Source organism: Neovison vison, chromosome 12, assembly GCF_020171115.1.
Source record: "Neovison vison isolate M4711 chromosome 12, ASM_NN_V1, whole genome shotgun sequence".
In the NCBI taxonomy this organism is placed as follows: Eukaryota; Metazoa; Chordata; class Mammalia; order Carnivora; family Mustelidae; genus Neogale; species Neogale vison.
Window position 1 is genome coordinate 30,449,263 of NC_058102.1, and position 23,719 is coordinate 30,472,981.

Consider the following 23,719-nt stretch of genomic DNA (forward strand, 5'->3'; position numbering starts at 1 on the left):
GGCTATTCCTACCGATTAGGGAGCAAAACATACTTACTCCAGAGGCTTTCAAAGAGATGTTAAGTTTGGATTCCCGCATAATTACCTGACACCTGAGCCCAGGCTTCCCCACAATAAAACTATGGTAATGGTGTATCTGCTCAGCAGAGTTATCATGGCAGTAGTTAGATTTGACATATACAAAACTGGATGTAAAACAGATTGTAGCCATTATGTTTGTCTGTTGGTGTGACAGTATATCCAAGTATATCTTTTGTAATTAACGCACCAAATGGCCTATAGCAGTTCTGCTTATGGAGTTTGGAGGCCCCTGGGGTTCCCTCAGTGTATTTTGGAGGATCTGTGAGTTCTTAAATTCAACAGTTAAGCTAAAGCATGCCTTGTATTGTGGACACACATACACACTTTCACTGATTGCTGAGGCAAAGGGGCTGACAGAAAAGAGTACCTACTTAGAAAAATAATTCGTTTTCTTACACAACAGCCATTTGCATTCTCAACATCTGGGTAAATAAAGGAACACAAGAGGAGGAGAGAAGGCACCAGAGGAATGGTAGGCCCACACAAGGAGGCAGAAGGCAAATCTTCTGTGTGGAGAGACAGCATGGCTAATGCCCAGGGAGCATCCATGATGCTCACGATGTGACTGGGGAGCTTCTGGAAGGATGACAGCAGGTAGTTTTCCTTGCCTTCCTGGAAGGCAATGTAAGCCTAATCTCCCACTGAAGATATTGCTGGGCGTTGGGAATAATACAGTGGGAAACAAGGTGTTATTGTACCTTTTCCAAACAAGGACAGTAACAAAAATATAGTAAGTGAGCTTAGCTGTACTTGGACTTAAGCTTCCTGAAGACTTCCTCCATATACATTTATGTATGCTTTCAGATTTCTTACTTTTTGAAAATAAAAGATACGAGGGAAGAATCAATGAATGTTTTCCCACTGGAACGAAAGGGACAAAACCATCTGAAAGAAAGAAGAAATAAACTTTAGTATCTTTAAATGAATTTCTTTGCTGGACTGTCTAGCTTCAAAAGAAAACTCTAGGGCACCTGGGTGGCTCAGTCAGTTAAGCATCTGCCTTCAGCTCAGGTCATGATTCCAGGGTCCTCAGATCGAGGCCCACATTGATCCCAGAGTCCTGGGATGAAGGCCCACATCGAGCCCAGTAAGAAGCCTTAGCTTCCTCCTCTCCCCCTGCCTCTCCCCCGCTTGTGCTCTCTCTCACTCACTCTCAAATAAATAAAATCTTAAAAATAGAGAAAATTCTAAATGATGTCTCTATGGTTTCCCGAATGTACATTAATGGGCATTCCATCAGGTGATGGGAAACAAAAACACAAAAAACTTGATGAAGCCCATAATTTGTAAAAGCTTAGCCTGATCAGGCTGAGCAAGGTCTGAATTTCACAATAGTTTCTACTTTTCTTCAGGTCCTATCATTCTGGCAAGGTGTGAGGATGCCATCTTGTTTATAGGAAAGCTCCAACCACTCCCTAGACATGACCGTGGCTGCATCATTCTGGCTCTGCTGCTGTCTAGCTCCGTGTTAATTGCTGTCTATCCTGGCCTGTCTCTCCACCAGCCCCCAAATTGTTTGGGAAAATCATTAGCCTGCACTTAATAAATTAGACCCTGCAGCTCCTCACGAAGGGGCAAGCTGTTCAACTGCAAACCAGGGGCTCATATTTCCCTCCCTTTGGTGCCTAAAATGTGCAGCACGTGTTTCCTACTGACAGTCCTCGGGGCCTCTTGGGTTCCACGATTCCTGCTGTTCAGACACAACTCGCTGTCTTTTCGAGGCACTTGCCAGAAGAGCTCAGCTTGAGTTTTGTGAACCCCATCTGCCCTTTAAGTCAAACTATGTCAGACACGTTTCTCAACTGCACTGAAATTCTGTTCTGAGATGTAGCTGCTCAGAAAGCCACTGGCTGTCACTTTGAGGGCTCCCTGGGACTTCTGAGAGGGAATCCTGAATATGTCACAAGACTACATTTTAAGTCAGACCTTCCAAAACACTCTCTCCTTATTAACGGAAAACCGTTGAACTATTTTCACATGATGTGTTAATAAATGTTATTGTATTCACAGAGATTACTCCAAGAGGATTAAAGGTCATGCTAACCCTTTTGGATCCTAGTAAATTACAAGTGTCCTCCAACACAGGAAAATTTCTGTGGAGTTGAAATGCTTCTCCAATAGGCGAGCAAACCTTCATAAACAAAAGACTTAACTTTTAAGGAGCTTTCCAGGGAGAAACACCTAATGAAAGAAGGAAGAATTGAAACACTGGTGCTTGGTGTATGCACAGAAATACATATACACAGAGAAGTTAGGATGTATAACGTTGATTCTGTGCACTTATGAGGAGTAAGGATGACCTGCTTCGCTCTCTGGTCTGGAAAGTTCTCTGGATAGGAAGGATACCCTCAGCAGGGACCTGGGGCCTCTGGAAATGAGGAGGGCCGTGATCCCTCCTGATGCTAGCTAGAACTCTTCTGAGCTTTTTCCCTTAAAACCCCGGGCAACAGGCCCAGGATAATGAGGTTCAAGGCAAGATCACTAGCAGCAGGGAGTCAGCTTTCTGCAGGAATGAGGCAGTGAGTTTTAAAAACCTCATCTTTTGGGAGAGGGGGGTGGGGTTATGGACATTGGGGAGGGTATGTGTTACGGTGAGTGCTGTGAGGTGTGTAAACCTGGCGAAACACAGACCTGTACCCCTGGGGATAAAAATACATTATATGTTTACAAAAAAAATAAAAAAAATAAAAGCCTCATCTTCTGAATTTGTGCCTTACACTTTTTGTACATCTCTAATTCTCCTTGTTCTCTGAGGAAGGGGTAACTATTCCTAATTTTACATACTGCTGAATTCCCTTCTTTGCTTTGTTTTTCTCCACAGCACTTTACTTCCTAATATGCTCTGTAATTATTTTGTTTATTGTCTGTCTTCACTAGAATGTAAGCGTTGGCAGTGGGAGGGGGGGTGGGTATTCTTGGGTGTTTTATTCCCTGCTGATTTCCTGGAACCTAGAATAAATAAGTGAAGGAAGGAAGGAAGGGAAGAAGGAAGGAAGGAAGGAAGGGAGGGAGGGAGGGAGGAAGGAAGGAAGGAATGGAGGCCCAGAAAAACTAAGTGATTTTCCCTTATCCAACTACTAGCAAGTGGCAGAGCCAAGGTTAGAACCCAGGCCCACGTGCTGTGCTGACGCACTAGATTATAATTAAAACCTAAGATGAACTCTCAGGAAGAGAAATATGAAGCATTTAGTGAATGGTTGACTAAGAGAGGTGCGCGCAGAGAAAATCACCAGATTTAAAGGAGCGGGGAAGTAAGTCTAACTTGTGATCTTTGACATTTATGGGGACAGTGCAACAGAATATGTAAAGCTGGAAAAGCCCTGGTGGTTAAAATTCAAAACACAGAACTGAATCCTTCAAGTTTTGGCAGGGAACAGTGCAGTGCATGGTCTCCATGATACCTTATAAAATGTGTATGTGGTAATTCCTAATGGTCTGAACAGGGTCTGGCCTCAAATCCCGCCCCCACTGTTTGTTACTGAGTGACCTCATGCAAATTCTTTAATCTCTGTGAATGCGGATGACTTACATGGGTTTTCTGAAGACCAAAGTTATGCATGTAAATACAGAAATCGAGAGAAAGCCTTCCATGTTGTAAATGCCCAATTTATGTACTATTTCTACTCCAGTAATTTGGTGTGGCTGGAGAAGAGGGTGTTGAAAGGGGTCCAGTTAGGGAGAAGTCAGAAGGGTAGCTGGGTACAGTACCCTATGTTAAAGGATTTTGACCCTGGTCTGTAACAGCACCTACTGTGACAGCTGAATTGGGACGGCTTAAACTGCCCAGGGCAGTTCCTCCGAGGGCTTCTCTGCAGTCTGGGGAGTTCTAGGTGGGCTGTTAGGCCTCATAGAGCATCTAGATAAGGACCCAGAACAATGTGCAATTTGGGAATTCAGAACAATAAAAACATCATTCTAGAGCACGTCACCCATTTCACCATCACAGAGCTCCTACGAAGAGATTATTTTCATTATCTTCATTATGGCACGTGGAAGACGCAGTTCACAACGGATTTAACCAAGGACACACGCTTAGGATGGGACGGGGGCACAATTTCAACGGCCACCCCGTTCCAGGGGCCCCTTAGGCTTCACTTCTTAGAACGGAGTGGTCTGAATGCCATTTGATAAAATGTGCTGAGAAGGACCCACATTCTGCCGCTGCAGGGTTCCGAAGCGTGGGTCAAACTAAGTGTCTCTATTTTCAGGTTTGAGAAGAACTGCGAAAATCCCTCCAAATCTATGCACAGGCTCAGGTAAGTGCACTTTCAAAATAGCGAAGTAACAACGGATTTCCCTCCCTGTCTCTTCTGTTAGAGATCCTGGGCTGCAGGATCTTGGTCTTCGCAGCTCGCCTGCAGGGTGCCCTGCCTCGCCCCCAGGCCTCGGTGACTGAAACGTTTTGGGGTGGGAACGCCTGTAACAGGTGGGGGCGGATCGGAGGCGTCAACTCCAGCGCAGGCCTCCTCCAGTTGGAACTAGATGATATCCAGTGAAGTATGGGGATTTTGTTCCAAGGGATGCCCAAAAAAGGCTCAGGGAGAGCGCGCGGCAACCCCCACCTTCGTCAAACACGCTCCTCTAGGGGCGGCCTGCTAGCAGCCGAGCTCCAAAATTGGCAACCTGGGCCTCGCTGCCGCCTTTTTTTAGCCTACATTCCCCAAACCAGGGAAGAGGCGGGTGACTAAAAATGCAAATTGGAGCCAGGGCGTCAGTAGGCAGACCCGAGGGTGCGGGGCGTCTGACTGGGGGAGACCCCGCGACCTCAGGTGCCCTCTGCTCTACTCTCGGTGGGCGTCGGGGGAAGACGCTCCCCGCCGAGCCGCTGCCCCCGCTTCCGCCTCCCCGGCCGCGGCGGGACAATGCGCTGCCTCTTTTCCGCCGAGGGTTAGGGAGGGGACGCCGGATTAGGGCCCGCGCTTTCCGGCCGCAGCCCCCGCCCCCCCCCCGCCCCCGGCCCCATCACCGCGCCGGCCGCACACAGGTGGTTTTCCGCTCCGGAGGGGCAGGCCCCGGCACTTTTATATAACAATAGAGCTCTGCGCGCCGGGAATGCGCCTTCTCGCCGCCGCGGCCCCCGCCCGGCCACGCCTCCATCCGGTTCCCCGCCGGCCCGCCCCGGGGCGCTTCGGCAGAACTCGGCGCGCGGGCCTGGCCGGCACTTTCCCAGTTACCTGCTGGCCCTGCAAGGAGTCGGAGACGTTCCCTGCGCCCCCACCCCCCAGCCCTCCCTGCGAGCCACTGGGTCTTGGCAGGCACTTCTCCTCGCTCTTCACCCACCCCAGGACGTGACGGAACCCCAGAGTCGTGCGTTTGGTTCCCCACTCCTCCGCAGGGTCGCCCCACGCCCCGCACCAGCTGAGCTAGGAGGCGGGGGCGGTGGGGTGCTAGGCAAGGAGCGCACCGCGCAGGCGCGGCTGGTGCTCGGCAAGTGCCCGGCTACCGGCAGGGGAGGGGGTTGTGGGGGTGGGACAGAAGGCTCCCCTCTCTCGGGTCTCTCTGTGCAAAGCGACCAATCGCCGAGACTGCCCTAGCCCCCGCAAGCCTTGCGAGCGGACTTCCCCACGCCTCGCGTCTGGTAGGGACAGCCCGCCAGGCTCCCGCGCGCCCTGAATGCACCTAGCCCAGGCAGCCCCGCCAGACCGGCTCCTCTGTCGGAAGCCGAGCCTGCTGCCCAGAAATGATTAACGAGCGCAACCCCCCAGCGCGCAGTGGGTGACCGCGGAAAGGCGGGGGTGGGGAGGGGGAGGACTTGGATCCCCGGAACAATGGCTCATAACGCCCCAGGCTGCTGGAGAGGAATAAAAGCATCGGACTGTCCAACCAGTTTGTTTCTGCAGGCTCCACTGTTTAAAAACAAAATAATTTAAATGCTATTTAAAAAACCCCTTTCTTCCAATTATCTGGACAACCAGGCATTTGTTTGTTTGCTTGCTGTAAAATGTTTCAACAAAATCCTAGTTTGTTTCGAAAGATGTTGGATTAGCATTTAACACCTCATCGGTCACTAAAGCGCAGGCAGTTCACCAGCCCCAACACAGCCTCAGCTAAAAGAACATCAGAGCAAACAGAGCTGGGCTTTTTAAACTGGCAAACAAATGCCACACACCGCCTAAAGGAGGGCGGAGAAGGGGGGTTAAGGCGAACTCCGGTCCAAATGAGTTTAAAGGGAATAAAAAGGGGGAAAAAGCACAAGTTCTCTTAAAGCTAGCCTGCGAGCGCAGGCGTCACGAACAAGGGCTTTTGTGCCTGCTAATTGCACCATTTGTGCGCAAAAGTTCCGACGCGAAGTGTGAACTCTCAACAGAAGGAAACATGAGACAACTGAAGTGCCCTGGTTTATGTGCCCTGCTCCTCCTCCGCCGCCGCCTCCTCTTCTTTCTCCTTCCTCCCGCCGAGCCCGCTGTTGCAGCTTGTTTGCACTGGGGCTTATCCGGAGCGGAAATTCCTTTCCGTTTTTGTGAATGACAAACTCATTAACAATTCATCAACACAACCTGTTCCAGCCGGCCCGTCCCCACGGCAACAGCCCCTTCCGCAGCGCGCTCATTGGCTGGCCGAGAGAATGTATCCATTGAGACGCTCGCTGTTTGTATCCATTGAGGAGCTGCCTCGCGCTGGGGGTGTGCGAGGGCTGAGTCCAAGGGAGAGTGAGCAAATCGAGCTTTGAATAATTCGAGGAGAAAGACTCCGGGCGGATTTGAGGTGCAGCCTTAAAGGGAGGGATTAGGAGCCGCTGGACTTTTTTTTTTTTTTCCTTTCCTTCCCTACCCTGTTAGTAGCAGGGAGTCCGAATTAATTGGATTTCATTCACTGGGGAGGAACAAAACTGTCTGGGCAGCTTCATTCAGAGATTCATTGACACCAAGAGCGAGCGGCTGCAGCCGGGAGCAGAGGGAACCGCCGGCTTCATTTCTGTCTCGCTTTCCCCAACCCCTAACCCGGTCTGGGAAGGGCAAGGTGGAATTAAACCCCCGCTCGGAGAGCGGCAGCTTCGTGCGGCGCGCTCGGCCTATGCCTGCCCCGAGGGGCGTCTGGTAGGCACCCGCCCTCTCCGGTAGCGCGACCCCCATGATAGATACGCTCAGACCCGTGCCCTTCGCGTCGGAAATGGCGATCAGCAAGACCGTGGCGTGGCTCAACGAGCAGTTGGAGCTGGGCAACGAGAGGCTGCTGCTGATGGACTGCCGGCCGCAGGAGCTGTATGAGTCGTCGCACATCGAGTCGGCCATCAACGTGGCCATCCCGGGCATCATGCTGCGGCGCCTGCAAAAGGGCAACCTGCCCGTGCGCGCGCTCTTCACGCGTGGCGAGGACCGCGACCGCTTCACCCGGCGCTGCGGCACCGACACGGTAGTACTCTACGACGAGAGTAGCAGCGACTGGAACGAGAACACTGGCGGCGAGTCGGTGCTTGGATTGCTGCTCAAGAAGCTCAAGGACGAGGGCTGCCGGGCGTTCTACCTGGAAGGTACGAGCCGGGCGGGGGAAGCCCCGCGCGCGGGGCCGGGCCGGGGAAGCCCCGCGCGCGGGGCCGGGCCGGGGTCGCGGCGCTGTGGGTGCGGGCGAGCACGCGGACTGCAAGCGCCTCTGGTGCTTCCGAGTCGCGCTGCCGGGCCGGGGGCCCTCCGCCCGTTCCCGGCTGCGAACCTCGGGCGTCCCGCACCCGCGAGCAGGCTCGCGCAGAATCCACCAGCTTCCGGCCGCAGGCACGGGTCGTTTCTTTCTAACGAGGTCTCCTCCTGCCTACCCGTAATATCCTCTGCCTGTCCTTGCTTTCTATCGTACGATTTTGAATTAGGACTTGCAGGACAGCAGAGGTCATTGGTGCAGATTGTATTCCCTAGCCCCTCAAAATATTTAGAAAAGTTGCCATTTTGTGCATTTCCGGATTTTAAAAGATGAAGGGTTTCCAGGGAAGGCGGGCCTGTTCGTTCCACTCCCAAGGGTACCCATTTAAGTGTCTTTTTCTTATAATTGGCTCTGTGTAGGGGGTTTCGTAGGGTGCTGTGGTGTTTCCTGCGCCAGGCTGCGGCTCTCACAAGCTGTGAAAACTACTACGGGATCTCAGGTTACACGATTGCTTTTCTCGTCCTGGCAGGTGGCTTCAGTAAGTTCCAAGCCGAGTTCGCCCTGCACTGCGAGACCAATCTAGACGGGTCGTGTAGCAGCAGCTCGCCACCGTTGCCAGTGCTGGGGCTCGGGGGCCTGCGGATCAGCTCCGACTCCTCCTCGGATATTGAGTCTGACCTTGACCGAGACCCCAATAGCGCAACGGACTCGGATGGCAGCCCGCTGTCCAACAGCCAGCCTTCCTTCCCCGTGGAGATCTTGCCCTTCCTCTATTTGGGCTGTGCCAAGGACTCCACTAACCTGGACGTGTTGGAGGAGTTCGGCATCAAGTACATCTTGAACGTCACCCCCAATTTGCCGAATCTCTTCGAGAACGCAGGAGAGTTTAAATACAAGCAGATCCCCATCTCGGATCACTGGAGTCAAAACCTGTCCCAGTTTTTCCCCGAGGCTATTTCTTTTATAGGTGAGACTAACATACAGTACTTCCTCAGACTTTTAAATGCAAAATTTTTAGCCATTTCTAGAATTTAAGCTGTTAATCACCCTCATTGCTTGCTAGCCTGCCGGAGTGCAGGTCTCTACTGTTACAAGGGGGGTTCTTAATTCTGGTTTACCTTCTCACCAAGGAAAGAAAAAGTGCCTTTTGACATGGCTGCAGACCACAGGTGTATTTGAAACGGGGTTTCCTGAGTCTTTGAATTCAGTCATTTGAAAGCAGACCCTACCTACATGATCAGACAACAGAATTTTCTCCGTTTTTGGACTTGGGGGCAGCTAGCTGGAAGTACTCCCTCCTGACAGGAATTTTAGCATTGCTTTATAATTTTTAAAAGATCTGGGAGTTTTTATAGGACATGGAGTTAGTTGTTGGAAAGCGCTCTGAATGCTAGATGTTGTAATCCAGTTGAATGTTACTGTGATAAGGGTTAGCAGTGAGACAGGGAGGGTAACCTGAGCCCAGCAGGAAGGACTGTGGGCTGGAAGCCTGGAGAAGCGAATCTCCAGGCATTGTAATGCATTTCCTATTACAAAGGAACTCATTTTCAGGCCATGTCGACATCCTGTTCCTCCTAATGGGCTGTCCCCTGTGACTTCCCTCTCTCTTTTAAAACGCCTGAATACCTCTATTGTTAGCTGCACAACAGTTGGAGAATAATTTAATAGACCCTTGCAGTCTGCTTGTCTGTATAAAAGGCTTTCAGGACCATATTGCAGGGTTTCTGGGATTCACATGCTGAGGCAAAGAATGCACACATTAAGAATTTTTTTTGTTGTTGTTGGCAGAAACTTAATACAAAAGCTCCCTTTTCAGAAAATATCTGAAATATGTAATTGTGCCCAGTGTACATGTTTTATCGCAATGATGCATTTGCTGCTGCCTGCGGGGCTCCAATGCCACACACGATTCTTTTTTCTTTCCTTCCATCGACCTCATCAGCTTTTTTTTTTTTTAAAGTTCAGTTTTTAGACTGCTCATTCACAAAGTGGGTTTTGGTTCTACTGAAATTTTGCTTTTCTTTTTTGTGTTTACAGATGAAGCCCGGGGCAAAAACTGTGGTGTCTTGGTGCATTGCCTGGCTGGTATTAGCCGCTCGGTCACCGTCACTGTGGCTTATCTCATGCAGAAGCTCAATCTGTCAATGAACGATGCTTATGACATTGTCAAGATGAAGAAATCCAACATCTCCCCCAACTTCAACTTCATGGGCCAGCTGCTGGACTTTGAGAGGACGCTTGGACTCAGCAGTCCCTGTGACAATCGGGTCCCTGCGCAGCAGCTCTATTTCACGACCCCCTCGAACCAGAATGTCTACCAGGTGGACTCCCTGCAGTCCACGTGAAAGGTCCCACGCCCCTTGGTGGATGGGTCTGTTCCTTCAGCCGTTTCTCTTGGCAGCGTCAGCTGGGCTGCTTTCTTTGTATGTGGCCCCAGGGGTCCAGTTGTCCGTATTAGACAAGGTTCCCACATGTGGAATTGGTTATTACAATGGGAGAGATTTGCTCTACTCTTGTTGGAAGAACAGAACAGGCCGCGTAGATCCAGGCCATAGGTTTGCACCATACCTTCGTGTACAGCCTACCCACGCAGGGACTGGAATTTGAGGGTTTCCAGGTAGATAGGGTAGGACCAAATGGTAGGGGTAGGAGCGTGTGTTCTTTAGGGCCTTGTGTGACTGTTCCCTTTTGCATCTGGAACTGACTCTATATTGTCTTCAGTGAAGACTGATTCAATTTTGCATATAGAGGAGCCAAAGAGAGGTTTCAGCTCTGTATTTGTAGTATCAGTTTGCAAAAAATAAAAAAATGCAAAACAAATAATAATACATAAAGTGAATCTGATACTCCATTTGATTATTGTAAATATTTGATCTTCAATCACTTGACCGTGTTTGTTTGAACTGTGTGTGTTTTTTCTTTGATGGGTTTAAAAGAAATCATCCAAAGGGAGAAAGAGCAGTATGCCACTTAAAACAAAAAAATAGAAATGTTTGCTCTTTCCTAATCCAAAGGATATATTTGCCGCATGCTTGACTTCACCAACTCTGAATGATATTTTCATGGACGCTGTTATCACTGAGACCTTGGTATGGTGCAGCCTTTAATCTCTTTCATATATCTTCCTTGTGATTTTTTTTTTTCTCTTAATGTAGTTTGACTATGCCTTACCTTTGTAAATATTTTGGCTTGTGTTGTCTCAAAGGGGTTTCTTAGAAAGACACCAAAATCATGGGCTCACTTTTTTTTTTTTTTTTTAAACTTCAGCTGTGCTAAACAGTATATTACCTCTGTACAAAATTCTTCAGGGAGTATCACCTCAAATGCAATACTTTGGGTTGGTTTCTTTCCTTTTTAAAAAAAAGAAATTTGTATAAAACTGGAAGTGTGTGTGTGAGCATGGGTCCCCGTCTGATGGGTGAAGTAAGTGCACAGGATTGTGAAAAGGGAGAGTTCGGTTGCTCCATATGTTCGTGGTGTAAAGTTTTGAGCTGAAATTTATTATAAGAATGTAAAACCTTAAATTATTAATAAATAACTATTTTGGCTATTGAATGTGTATTTCTTTTTTTAAAATCTCTCCTTCATCGTACCTACATGTGAAATGATACTTCTAAGGGATCTTGGAGTGGGGGCGTGCCAGTGCCTTGTAAAGTCCTGTAGAAACAGTGGGGCAGAGCTCCCATGTTTTTAGCAACCCCAGGAATGTTCAGGTGGCTTTGGCTTCAAATAAAGAGGACATCATAGAATGAACTGCCTGTATCATGTGTCCCAACAATCCTTTATGAATGCAGTTACGGCTTCTTGAAGAAAATAGAAATGCTATTGAAGAAATATGAGGCTGAAGAGCACATCTTGCTCAGGTATAAGGTTGGGCTGTTCATAACTGGTCATAAATGGGGGTACTTGAATAGGAAGACCGTGTTAACCTCTCTCCTTCCCTGCCAGGGTCTTCTACACAATAATACACATGCCAGGGAAGACAGAGGGATAATTTTCTTCCCAGTTTGTTCCGTGGCAATGCTACCTTTAAATTATCCTGGTGTCAGAATACCGAATGAATCAGGAATGATGACAACCCCCTTCCCTCCCCACCCGCCACTTGCCTTTCTCATATACGTGGCAAGGCAGAGCCAAACTTCTCACTGAGCCTGGATGTGGGTTTTAAAATCTCACATTAGCACTTGAGATCACACTTTGCCAGTCCCGTTCTAATGTGCTTTGTGCTTCACTGGTTTAGCATGTGGGTAAGAAACCACTATCGAACCTTATGTCAAGGTTGTTTGGAACAGTTCCTTTCAAGATCCAGGCTTCATACCCTGTCATTTTCCTTGGGACATCCTCTCTCTTTGTCCCAAGTTAACACCAAAATAAAAGGCAGGTGTATGAAATCAAAAGAACTAGAACATACCTACAGTCCAGGCTCTTTTCAAATGACCTGAGTCCCTTTACCTGCCCAGAGGAGAAAGAGGAGCTTTTCACACACAGGGCTCAAGTTCAGATGCCAAAGGGATGGTTTAGTGATCGAGGTTCTAGGATGCAAATGGCTCTGATTTTAGAGCAATCCTCAAACCATCCAGAGTGACTTCGAGCAACTAAGCGTGCATAAAAAGCAAACAGAAACAGTGCAGGAAAAGACCAACTCAGTTTTTCTCGTTTGGGTGCCCCAAGTCAGCCAGAGCTCAGAAAGGAGAAGTGGGTTGCCATTCAACTTGGCTGCTGTTAATCCAGCTCCGAACGGTTTCCGCTCCTGGCATTCCCTAAACTGCCTGTTCAAAGTGAGGATTTGCAAGCAGCGCTCGCAATTTCCTGTCCAGCTGCAGCTCAAGTAGCTGCGTGCTTTCCTCCCCCACCCTCCCCTTTTCTTTTCTCTGATTTCTTTTCTCTTTCCTTTTTTCTTTCTTTTTTTCTTTACTCCGGGCGGTGGATAATTTTAGTGCGTTTCCTCTTTGCGGATTATCATCTCCTTTGCTCCTGGAACCTGCATACATCGGGTTCCTACCGCTGGGCTCCAGCCGACAGCTGGCCTTCCCAGCACTTCCTCTCGTTTCACTGTGGGTTTGTTGTTTGTCAGTCCACTTCTGAAATTAATAATGTTTTCTGGCCGAGTGCCACAAGCCATTACCACGAAGGGGAAGTAACACATATGAATAGCAGGAAGCCATGCAGGGTCACAGTGTGAGCTGAACCTGTGGGGGTAGCATAATTGAGCCTGGCCCATTCAGCAAGTGTCTGACAGCGATTTGGGGAGAAGGAGCTCCCTGCATTGAAGCGGCTCAAGCTGTGGGGAAAAACAAAAACAAAACAAAACAAAAAACAACTTTCCAATAAATTGGTGGCAAATGGTCTTTGTCATCAGTGTGAATGAAGGAGCGGGAGCAAGAAGAGTTTAGGGCCCCCATAAAGTTTCAGTGTTTGGGATTTCTCCCCCCCACCCCCCGCCCCCGCACTCCCCCTTTCTGGCATATTGTTTCATAAGGCTGGTAACAGAGGGGTGCCTGCTTCCCTCTATGGCCACAAAAGGACTCATATTAAATGGGTGGTTTTTACCGTTCACTCGGGCCAGAAGATTCAAAGAGCTATTCTCTTGCTTTCTTTTTCTTCTCTGGAAGGTGGAAGGGTGTAACTGACAGCGTGGGCCCCCACCTCGCCCTGAGCCTGCCTTTCTCCTGGCCTTACCTCCAGCCCTCCGGCTCCTTTGTGCCTGCAGGGGTCTGGGGAAGGCGATCATTTTGCATCTTGGAGTTGGGCTCGCTTCCTGAATGGAGCCCGGCTGGTTACCAGGGCAACCTTCCCCAGCAGCTGCGGCTCCCCAGCCAGCCCCCCTCCTCACCTGCTGTCCCCGTTAGTGGCTTCCTTAGGTCTCTTCCTCAGGAGAAAGCCTTACTGCTCCTGGCCTTCTGCTGGGGCTGGGGCGTGCCTTTCCAGAGAGGAGCTTATCTTTTGGGGTCCCTTGGGGGCTCTAGGACACTTAGGGAATGCACGGGTTTACGGGATCAACTAGTCTTAAGGTTAAAAATCAGACAGAGAAAGGGTTATCTGGAGATAGAAAGATCAGCACAGCCTCTAAAGAAGTGAACATTGGAGACTGGACCCCAAGCCAACAATTAGGAGGCTTGAACTCTGACTCCTGCTTTCTCGCCCATGCACCGGATAGCCCTGGGCCAGTCTCCCGGTCTCACTGGTTTCTTCTTTCTTGTCTGTAAAATGAGAGCCTTCCCCTGTCATTCCAAGATTCTCTTATAATTCCAGCCTTCTGGTCATGAATTGGTGACACTGGTCATTTTGTCATCAAAATGAGGTAGAGAGCCGGAGGAACAGGTAACATCTATGGAAGGTATCGGACACTGAACTCTGTGCACAATATCAGCTCATTTCATGCTCAGAAGAGCCCTGTGGCGTGGTTCCTATTACCATCCTTAGGTTGCAGGGAGGAAACTGAGACAGAGAGAGACCAACAGCCTCTGAAGTCATCTAATGGGAAGTGGTAGAACTGAGCTTGGACGCTTCTTCTCTTCTTGTTATAAATAGCAGTCTTTGCTCCTCTTTACAAGGTCTCCCGATGTCGACTAGGAAGTGGTGATCCTGTTTTATAACTGGGGAAGTGAAGGAGGCAGAGATTAAGTGACCTGCTAAATCAAACCCAAATTTGACATTAAAATCACGAGAGAGCCACAGGGCCCACACCGCTGTGTCACCAGAGAGATGTAGGCTTCCATCTTCTCTCTCTGTGAAGGACTTGCTCTATCTTGGGGCCCATGAGCACATAAATTACAAAACGGATTTTCCTAAGGCTCTCTAGCATGGCTAGCCTGCTGTCCAACTGGCCCGGGCCCCTGGCTCGTCTACCCTTTCAGGATTACACAGTGAGCTGACACCAAAGAAATTCACTTCCTCACTCTGCTGGGGCACACACACACACACACACACACACACACACACGGAGAGGGTGAGTGAGAAAGAGAGAGAGAAGGAGGGAGGAGGAGACAGAGAGAGGGAGAGGGGAGAGGCGGAGAGAGAGAAGGAGAGAGAGAGGAGAGGAAAAGACAGGGAGAGTGGGGAGGAGGCAGAAGAGATGGGGAAGGAGGTAGCAAGAGAGGGAGAGAACATCCAGCAAGGTCTGCAGACAAGGAGAGGCAAATTAGAAATCAGTGGAGAAGTGAAACACAGCATGGGCACATGATTCGGTAGCTGGCTGTTAAGTATTCTCGAAAATTCATCTTAAAAAATCATTCTTTGGAGGGCACCTGGGTGGCTCAGTGGGTTAAATCCTCTGCCTTCGGCTCAGGTCATGATCCCAGGGTCCTGGGATCGAGCCCTGCATCGGGCTGTCTGCTCTTCGGGGAGCCTGCTTCCTCCTCTCTCTCTGCCTACCTCTCCCTTACTTGTGATCTCTCTCTGTCAAATAAATAAATAAAATATTAAAAAAAATCATTCTTTGGATTAAACTGCTTCAAAAGAATTACTTTGGGTACACATTTGTTGGCAGGTGCTCACAGAGTAATAATCATTTCCCAAAAGATCCTGCAGACTTTCAAATACCCTTACTTCTCCTGTGTTCTTACTGCAGCTGGCCCTGAATCAGTCTAGTTCTGGTGTTGGGATCCTCAAACTTCTTTCAAGTCCAGAACTGATTTCCTAAGAGTATTTAGGGGCACAGAACAAAGTTCAAACAATTCACAAATATTTATCCAGGCCTTGATCTGTGTTGCACTGATTCGATGAAACAAGGTTAAAATAAAAGGCAATGAAGACTTACCAACCAAGCCCTTGAAGGCTGAAGGTAATCTCATTTTCTTTCTTTTTGGGGTCAGGGTGGGGTGGTGGGGAGGGACAGAGGGAGAGGAAGAGAGAGATTGGCAAACAGATTCCATGCCCAGCACGGAGCCGACACAGGGCTAGATCTCACAACCTTGGGATCGTGACCTGAGCCAAAACCAAGAGCTGGATGCTTAACTGACGGAGCGGCCCCCACCCCCAGGCACCCCGGCAATGCTACACTTCTAAGCGTGATTGCTTAATCTTTCTGCTCGTGCCCCAAATCAAAGCAGAACCACCAAGGAACTATGGGACAGGTCCTTGTATGTCCTTACGTGCTGCAGTAGTCAAAATAACATTTGAGACATGGTATTTTATACAGGAGAGGATTAATAGGCCACATGTATGCAATTTGGCCCACCTACCTCCCTGTTTTGTCATGGAAAATACCTTTCGAGAATGTATATATTGCCAAAGCTTCTTAGTGAGGAGAAGTTCTGGACCACCTTATCTTCAAAAATGAACCCTCGGACGCACAAAGGAAGAAAGAGAAAATATCATTCATGATTTGATAACATTCTAAAAAGCATCAAGCAAGTCTGAGAAAAGTTGCTTCTCCTAAGCTAGAATTCCCTCTTTCCTGCTTTTGGAGACAACCTAAATATTTATTAGATTAAGCATTTTTCATTAGGTCCAGGGTAATTCCTACAGCAAATATGAACAGGAGAAGGAAGAAAGAGGAGAGGGAACAGAAGGGGATTTGGGGGGAGCCCATAGCTCTCAGGACAATTAGAGCTAACCAACGGAGCCACCCAGGTGCCCCTTAGCAGAAATGCCCCTTGACCTTATGTTCCAGTCATTATTGCTATATTAAAAGCCACCCCAAAACTTAGTGGCCTCAAACCATGACAATCATTTATTTTGTTCCTAAGTCCGCCTTTGAGCAGACCTCTGCAGAGAATGCCGATCTCTATTCATTGTCTTATTATCTAGAGCAGCTCTACGGTGGGCCAGAGGCTCCATTTCCAAGATGGCTCTTTCCCATGGCTGGCAAGTGGGTGCTGGCTATCCGCTAGCACTCAGCCAGGGGTTAGGGCCAGGGACTCTAGTTCCTCTCCACGTGGCCTAAATTTTCTCACAGTACGGTGTCCGAGTTCCATAGTTGAAACTCCAAGTGTGAGTGAGAGCCAGGTGGAAACGGCCTTGACTTTTAGAATGTAGGCTCAATGGTTACTTGGGCTGTACGCCAAGATCTACCACCATTCAAAGAGAGGAGACGCAGGAGGGGCAGGGTTCTGGAGGAGCGCATGGGATGGGAAATACTGTTGCAGCCATTTGGGGGAAACACAGTCTGTCACATCTTACATGGAAACTCTTTGAATGTAAGACCATAAGAAGCAATAGTGAGGCCCCAAATTAGTCTCAGAACCCCCATCTTAAAAACATTATAGTTGTCAATAACTGCTGAAATTATTTTTCCAATCCAGCCCTTTTTCATCTGCCTCTGACATTTGCAACAGAGCAATACCATCAAAACAATCATTAAGACTGATGCATAAGGGATGCCTGGGTGGCTCAGTGGGTTGGGCCTCTGCCTTCGGCTCAGGTCATGATCTCAGGGTCCTGCGATCGAAACCCACGTCGGGCTCTCTGTCCCCCCACTCCCCGCCACACCACCTGCCTCTCTGCTGACTTGTGATCTCTCTCTCTCTCTCTCTCTTAAATAAATAAATAAATAAATAAATAAAAAATCTTAAAAAAAAAAAAAAGACTGATCCATAAAATAGAATACAAAATAGTTTTCAAAAGAATACTCATGTTTTCATTTCGGGAGAGAAAATGTTATGTTTGAGATAAATCCACCAAAGTAATCGAGTGCTGTGAAGTTCATTGTTTTCACGCCGAACAGTACTCTAGGGTATTTCATAATATTCCATTATAGTAGACCATTTCTACTTCCATAGGCATTTGGGTTTTTTCCATTTTTAACTACTATGAGCAATACTGCTAAGAAGACTTTGGTGCATGTACCCTGATGTACATGTGCACGTTTCCCTGGGGTATAAAGGAAGTAAAATAGGCATAGACTGTGTAGATCCCCACCTTCAGAGAATGACGAGTTGTTTTCAGGGTGGTTGTGCCAATTCGCATTACTGGCAACAGTATTTGAATTTCCATATTGTTCCATATTTTTGTCAACACTTGATACTGTCAGGCTTTTTAGCTTTTGCTTATTTGGTGGTTGTGAAATGATTATTTACTATGATTTAAATTTTCACCCTCTGATTCCTCAAGAGCGTGAGTCTTTGTCTTATGTGGATTGGCCAAAGGATATTTTATTTTGCATAGTGTCTACTCAAATCTTTTGCCAAGATTTCAATGGAGTTATTTATGGGTTGGTTTGTTTGTTTGCTTGCTTCTTTTTTGTATTGATATAAGGAGTGCTTTGATAGTCTAAAGACAGGTCTTTTATTGATTACCTGCACTGAAAACATCAGTGCAATGTTTTTCCAACTTTGTTCCTCTGTTCCTCCTCAGGGAAGGGCATAGCTGCATTCTGAGGCAGGTCGTACCCTCTATAATTCTAAAGGGTGCCAATCAGGAAGACAATGACAAAAACGCATGGCCAACGTGCAAAATCTTACACGGATGTCTTAGAGGCCCGTGGCTTTTGTATCAAGGGACTTGTGGCTAAAAATGTGTGAAAACTACTGATTGAAACTATTAATACCCATGAAAACAGCGTCAGAGAGATTGAGTTGAAAGGAGCTATGTTTGATGATTTAGACTAAGTCCACACTTAGTATAAATCTAAATCTAAATCTAAATCTAAATCTAGGAGCTGGGGTAGAAATGTTTTGGGGTGGACTAAATCTTGAAAAGTTTGGAAGACCGGGTGGTTTTTCACAGAGGAGCGAGAAGCATGCCAGAGTTGCAGGTGATGAATTATGTCTAGTTTTGGAAGAGGAAGAGACAAATTCCTTAGAAGGCCTGGAAAAAGTATTTCTCAAGGTATAGAACAGAGGGGCGCCTGGGTGGCTCAGTTGGTTGGACGACTGCCTTCGGCTCAGGTCATGATCCTGGAGTCCCGGGATCGAGTCCCACATCGGGCTCCCAGCTCCATGGGGAGTCTGCTTCTCTCTCTGACCTTCTCCTCGCTCATGTTCTCTCTCACTGTCTCTCTCTCAAATAAATAAATAAAATCTTTAAAAAAAAAAAAAAGGTATAGAACAGAGAGGAAAAAATCAGAATGCTCAGGGCTACAGGGGATGCAAAGTGTAGAAATACTTGGGGTTTTGGTCAGCCTCGCCTCTCAATTACATCAGGAACTGGAAACACTCCACTTCTTCCTTCCTGTGAGTCTTTCTTCTGTGTGTCTCCTTGACTACCCACACAGAAAACTTCTCTTCAGACACTTCTGGTCACTAAATGTGTGGAGGTTTTTCCCACATAAAGCAATTCTCTCTGATGCCAGCTGGGCGTCCTACAATTTAATTCAATTCTAGCACCACGTACCTGGAGGTGGTGTCCGAGCCCACAGGTTAAGCACTCAGTCCCCCAAGATTGCTGCCATCCTATTTCAGATGTCCTCAGCAAGTAGTGGGTCCCCAGGTTACACACAAATTCTGTCCAACTTGGCTACAAATCAGAGGTACCCATAACCCTCTCCTCAGGTTTCATTAATTTGGTAGATAAGCTCACAGAACTCAGGGAAACACGTTTACCAGTTATGAAAGGATCTGTTAAATGATACAGACAAATGAAGAACTACACAGCCAAATGAAAATGCAGACAGGGCAAGATCTGGAAGGGTCCCAAGTGCAGAAGCTTCTGTAACCATGGAGCTGCGATGTGTCATACTCCCAGCAGGGATGTGTTCACCTGCCTGGAAGCTCTCTGAACCCGAAACTATTGGGATTTTTTTATAGAAGATTCATCACACAGGCATGATGGATCATTAACTCCATTTTCTTTTTAATTTTTTATTTTTTTAGTCCTTCTCCCTTGTCAGGGGAATGGGAGATAGAACTAAAAATTCTAGGCTTCTAATCATGACTTGTTCCTTCAAGGGAGCAGCCCTCACCCAGCAGCCATCCAGGATCCCACCCAGAGTCAGCTCATTAGAATGAAAGACACGTCTATTACCCAGAAAATTACAAGGGTTTCAGGATTCCTGTGTCAGGAACTGGGACAGAGACAAATACATCTTATTAATCGCAGTATCACACATCTGGTCACAGACTCCTATAGTTTCAGGGAGAACTAGGTTCAGAAGCCTAAAATAGGGACCAAAGACTAAAAAATCATCAAAACTAATGAGGGTTTGTTGTCTTCTATAAAAGTCAGGAGGTGGGAAATCCTGGCCTGGCCTGGTAGGACAACTACATGGGAACATCTGAAACTCAAGCTTATTCTAGCTTTGATTCCCACAGTCACAAGATGGTAGCTCTATGCTTGCCATTGTATCCACATTCCAGTTAGGGGGAAGGAGGAAGGAGGAGAGAAAGAGCCCACTTCTCTGCAGAGTCAGTTCCCTTAAAGAAGCTTCCTGGAAATCCTATCCCAGACTCTATCCTAGGTACTCAGTGGCCAGAATCAGCCACATGGCCACAGTTACAAGGGCTGAGGAATATAAATATTTAGGTGGGCACCTACTTCTCCCTAATATAAGGGGTTCTGTTACTTGAGGAGAAAGGGAGTCTGAATGTCTGTTACCCACTTTCTTAACTGGGAGAACCCTACTCCCACCATCCTGGACCATATACAGGATCTCCAGGGCAAGAAGAGGATCTCATTTTCCCTTCTCAGTGATCGGTTCAGGCATGTGACGTGATTCAAGTCCAGCCAATCAGATTACACTCTGGATTTTTTTTTTTTAAGATTTTTTATTTATTTATCAGAGAGAGAGAGGGAGAGAGACCGAGCACTGGCAGACAGAATGGCAGGCAGAGGCAGAGGGGGAAGCAGGCTCCCCGCTGAGCAAGGAGCCCGATGTGGGACTCGATCCCAGGACCCTGGGACCATGACCCGAGCCGAAGGCAGCTGCTCAACCAACTGAGCCACCCAGGCGTCCCCACTCTGGATTTTTTCACGGAAAAAATATTTTCTCTTAGAGTTGCCAAGTCCCAGATCTACTGAATTAGACCTGGGAATCTGGTTTTTGTTTTGTTTTGGCTTTTGTTTTCAAAGATTCCCCTGTGATTCTTTTGACTCATCAAGTTGGGAATTACCAGCTATGCTATATGGATTAAACCAGTAGTTCGTTTTATCCAGCATGTCCTCACTTGGGGTCTACAAAGACCAGCGTGAAAGGGAGCTTGCTGGATGTCTCATATCGTGGACATCAAAAGTTTGAGGATACAGTTTAGCCACAGCTGCATCAGAAGTTATCACGTGCTTCCTACCATAGGCTCTCTTAGAGTTTCTAGTTTTTTCCTAGTTTATTACCTAATCTATAAAGTAGCAATTTGAAATATAAATTGCCCTAAAAAGATACTTTATTTTAATTTCAGCAGGGCTTCTAAGTCTGCTTTGCTGGGATTCGGCGTCCCAGTCTGTGTTGCTCCTTTATAGACACTGGCCCACCAACTCTCACATTTTGTCTTTTCAGGCCAAAGTATTTTTAAAGTCTGTCTAGTTTCTTTATAAACCTTAATACTTTTGAGTGACCTTATTTGGATACTTTCCAGTTTCGTTATGACATTTTTTGAGGTCGAACGAGTGGAACTCTACCCAGTGCTTTGGGAGCAGATGAATTCTGGTGTCTCCCTTGGTCCCGGTGTGTGCGTGTGCGAGCCCTCGTAACCCTGTGCTTTCTATTTTGTTTTTAACATCCTTCCTGATGATGCTTGCTTTTGTAACTGCCACAATACTTTGGACCGACTTCTTCAGGGAATGGTTTGCAATGATGCCATCATCCCCTTCCTGGATCACGTCTGCACTCAGAAGCCTCGGTCTCCCGAGAACAAGGTGGGTTCTCTCCTTTCCTGTTGGCATTGCGTGAACCGGCTTCGCCGAGCGTAAATGCTCTTTGCCCACTCACACAGCTCCATGAGATCTTCTTGATGTTTGTTTTTGCCAGGGTGGCTTTGCCGTTGCCAGAAAATCTTGGTGTCTTTTATAAATTTGAGACTTCACTTTATTTATGTTTAAATCACTTTTAAAAGTGGTAAGCAAGACGGGTCCACACACAGATTCATGGAAGACACATGTAAAAATACATCCTCAGACAGAAGAGCAATGATCCCTTTGGTATGCCCCTATAATATCCATTGGCAATCCACAGTAACAGTAGAACCTGATTAAGAAATAATAAGCATCCCATGAAAATATAGCTTTATGCTAATTTAAAAAAAAAATCCTTACCCTTCCTTTCCGGTCCACCTCAATTGCAATAAAATTGTGATTCCCAAACCCTTCCTATAAGGAAATTTAGGAATTCCCACTAATCTCTACCCTAAGTTTCACATCTTAGCCTCTCTAGCTCCTCTACAAAAGTAATTAAGAGTTTAAAATGAGTTAAACATTTTATTTGTTTGTTTCTTTCTTTATTATTTATTTTTAAGTCAGCTCATGACCTGAGCTGAAACCAAGAGTTGGGAACTTAATTGACTGGGCTACCCAGGCGCCCAGACCAGGTTCTTAACCTCATTAAATTTTTCCTCTTCTCATCTGTGAAAAAATGGAGATAATAATAGTACTAACCTCAGAGTGTTATCGAGATTAAATGAAAAAAAAAATGCACGTAAAGTGCTGTACACTGTCTTCAGCACATAGAAAGCCGTGTCACGTATTTCCCCAAAAGAGATGGGAACAGGAATTCAAAGGAGTATACAGCAGGAATTCAGAGGAGCAAGGGGATCGTTTTTTTGCATGGGGAAGGAAAGAATCATGGAAGACTTCCTGCCAGTGGCTGACAAATCAGAGAGCCAATTTATAAATTTACCAGAGACTATGCATTGAGCCATTACCATGAGGCTGACCCAACTCTCCTGGGAGATTGATTTTATACAGAAATTCAGAGTTTAAATGAAATAACTTGCCAAAGATTTCCCCAGATAAGTTGTGGAGAAGTTGGTATTTGTTCATAGGTCTGTTTACTTCAAAACCCGAGGTTCTTAACATCTGCTTTCCATTCCTCTACAGTTATGTGGATACTGCTCATCTCATGGGCCACTCCCTTCCCAGGATGAGGGCATGGGGAGAGCTGAATCCGTCATTGCAAGATGGCTGACAAGCATGGAATCACGGTTCAGGGAATTTGTGGTATACTTCACCCAGGTTATATTAGGGTCGAGACAAATATTCCTCTTCTGTGATAAAACAAGAAAACAAAACAAAACCAACACCTTTTTAAGTCACTGGAATGTTGGGGTCCATTGAGTGGTGTTGGATAATCCTGACAAATTTTTATCTGCTCTCTGAAAAACAATCTGAGGGGTTTGAAGTGGCGGGGGGGTGGGAGGTTGGGGTACCAGGTGGTGGGTATTATAGAGGGCACAGCTTGCATGGAGCACTGGGTGTGGTGAAAAAATAATGAATACTGTTTTTCTGAAAATAAATAAATTGAAAAAAAAAATTTTTATCTGCTGACTCTCTTGTCCTTGTCCTTCTTCAGGAACTCCAGACCCCCCACACTGCCTGTCAAGCTATAGCCAATTGAAACAAAATAGTTAATATTACTTGTAGACTAGATTCCTTGTTCTGCCCGAATCCCTTGATGAGAGACAGGAAATGCTCTAGGTTCATCAAACAGCACATGGACACATCACATTTTTCTCATAGTAACAATGATATCTACTTTTTTTGAGCTCTTCCTTAGTGTGAGGCTGGATGCTATACACAGCATTTGGTATCCTCTTGTGAGGTAGAGAGGACTCTCACACAGTGCTTATGTACACTCTGGGGCTAGACTGCTGACTTCACATCCTGACTCCACCACTTACTAGCTGTGTGGCTTGAAGTAAGTTGGTTAACCTCTTTATGCCTTAGTTTCCTTATTTCTAAAATGGAAATAATAAAAGAATGTGGTGGGGAAAAAAATGAAACAATGCATTAAATGCTCTTAGAACAGTGCCTTCCTTATTATAAGTAGCTCTGCTGGGGAGGAAAAACTTTTTCTCTGACTTCTTAGTCTTAGTTTTAATAATCAGAGATCAGAATTGTGTGGGACTGATGAATCACAGACCTGTGCCCTTGAAACAAATAATACATTATATGTTAATAAAAAAAATAGAAATAAAAAAATTTTTTAAAAGAGGCAAAAAAAAAAAAAACACCAAAAAAACCCAAACCCAAAAAACCAAAC

The 23,719-nt window shown here is 46.8% G+C and overlaps 1 protein-coding gene across 1 annotated transcript; it reads left to right on the forward strand.

The window, feature by feature from the left end:
• Positions 1-6,656: 6,656 nt before the first annotated feature.
• On the forward strand, positions 6,657-11,208 carry DUSP6 (dual specificity phosphatase 6). The gene is made up of 3 exons (XM_044227518.1): positions 6,657-7,552; positions 8,183-8,620; positions 9,691-11,208. Exons 1-3 carry the CDS (start codon positions 7,153-7,155, stop codon positions 9,996-9,998), a joined length of 1,146 nt encoding a protein of 381 aa, XP_044083453.1. The 5' UTR covers positions 6,657-7,152; the 3' UTR covers positions 9,999-11,208.
• Positions 11,209-23,719: the final 12,511 nt, after the last annotated feature.

What these genes read in the sequence shown, in the direction of transcription:
- DUSP6 (XM_044227518.1), top strand. Translation starts at nt 7,153, where the DNA reads ATGATAGATACGCTCAGACCCGTGCCCTTCGCGTCGGAAATGGCGATC. An exon ending in CCGGGCGTTCTACCTGGAAG is followed by an intron (nt 7,553 to 8,182) that starts GTACGAGCCGGG and finishes TCGTCCTGGCAG; the next exon opens with GTGGCTTCAGTAAGTTCCAA. An exon ending in CGAGGCTATTTCTTTTATAG is followed by an intron (nt 8,621 to 9,690) that starts GTGAGACTAACA and finishes TTGTGTTTACAG; the next exon opens with ATGAAGCCCGGGGCAAAAAC.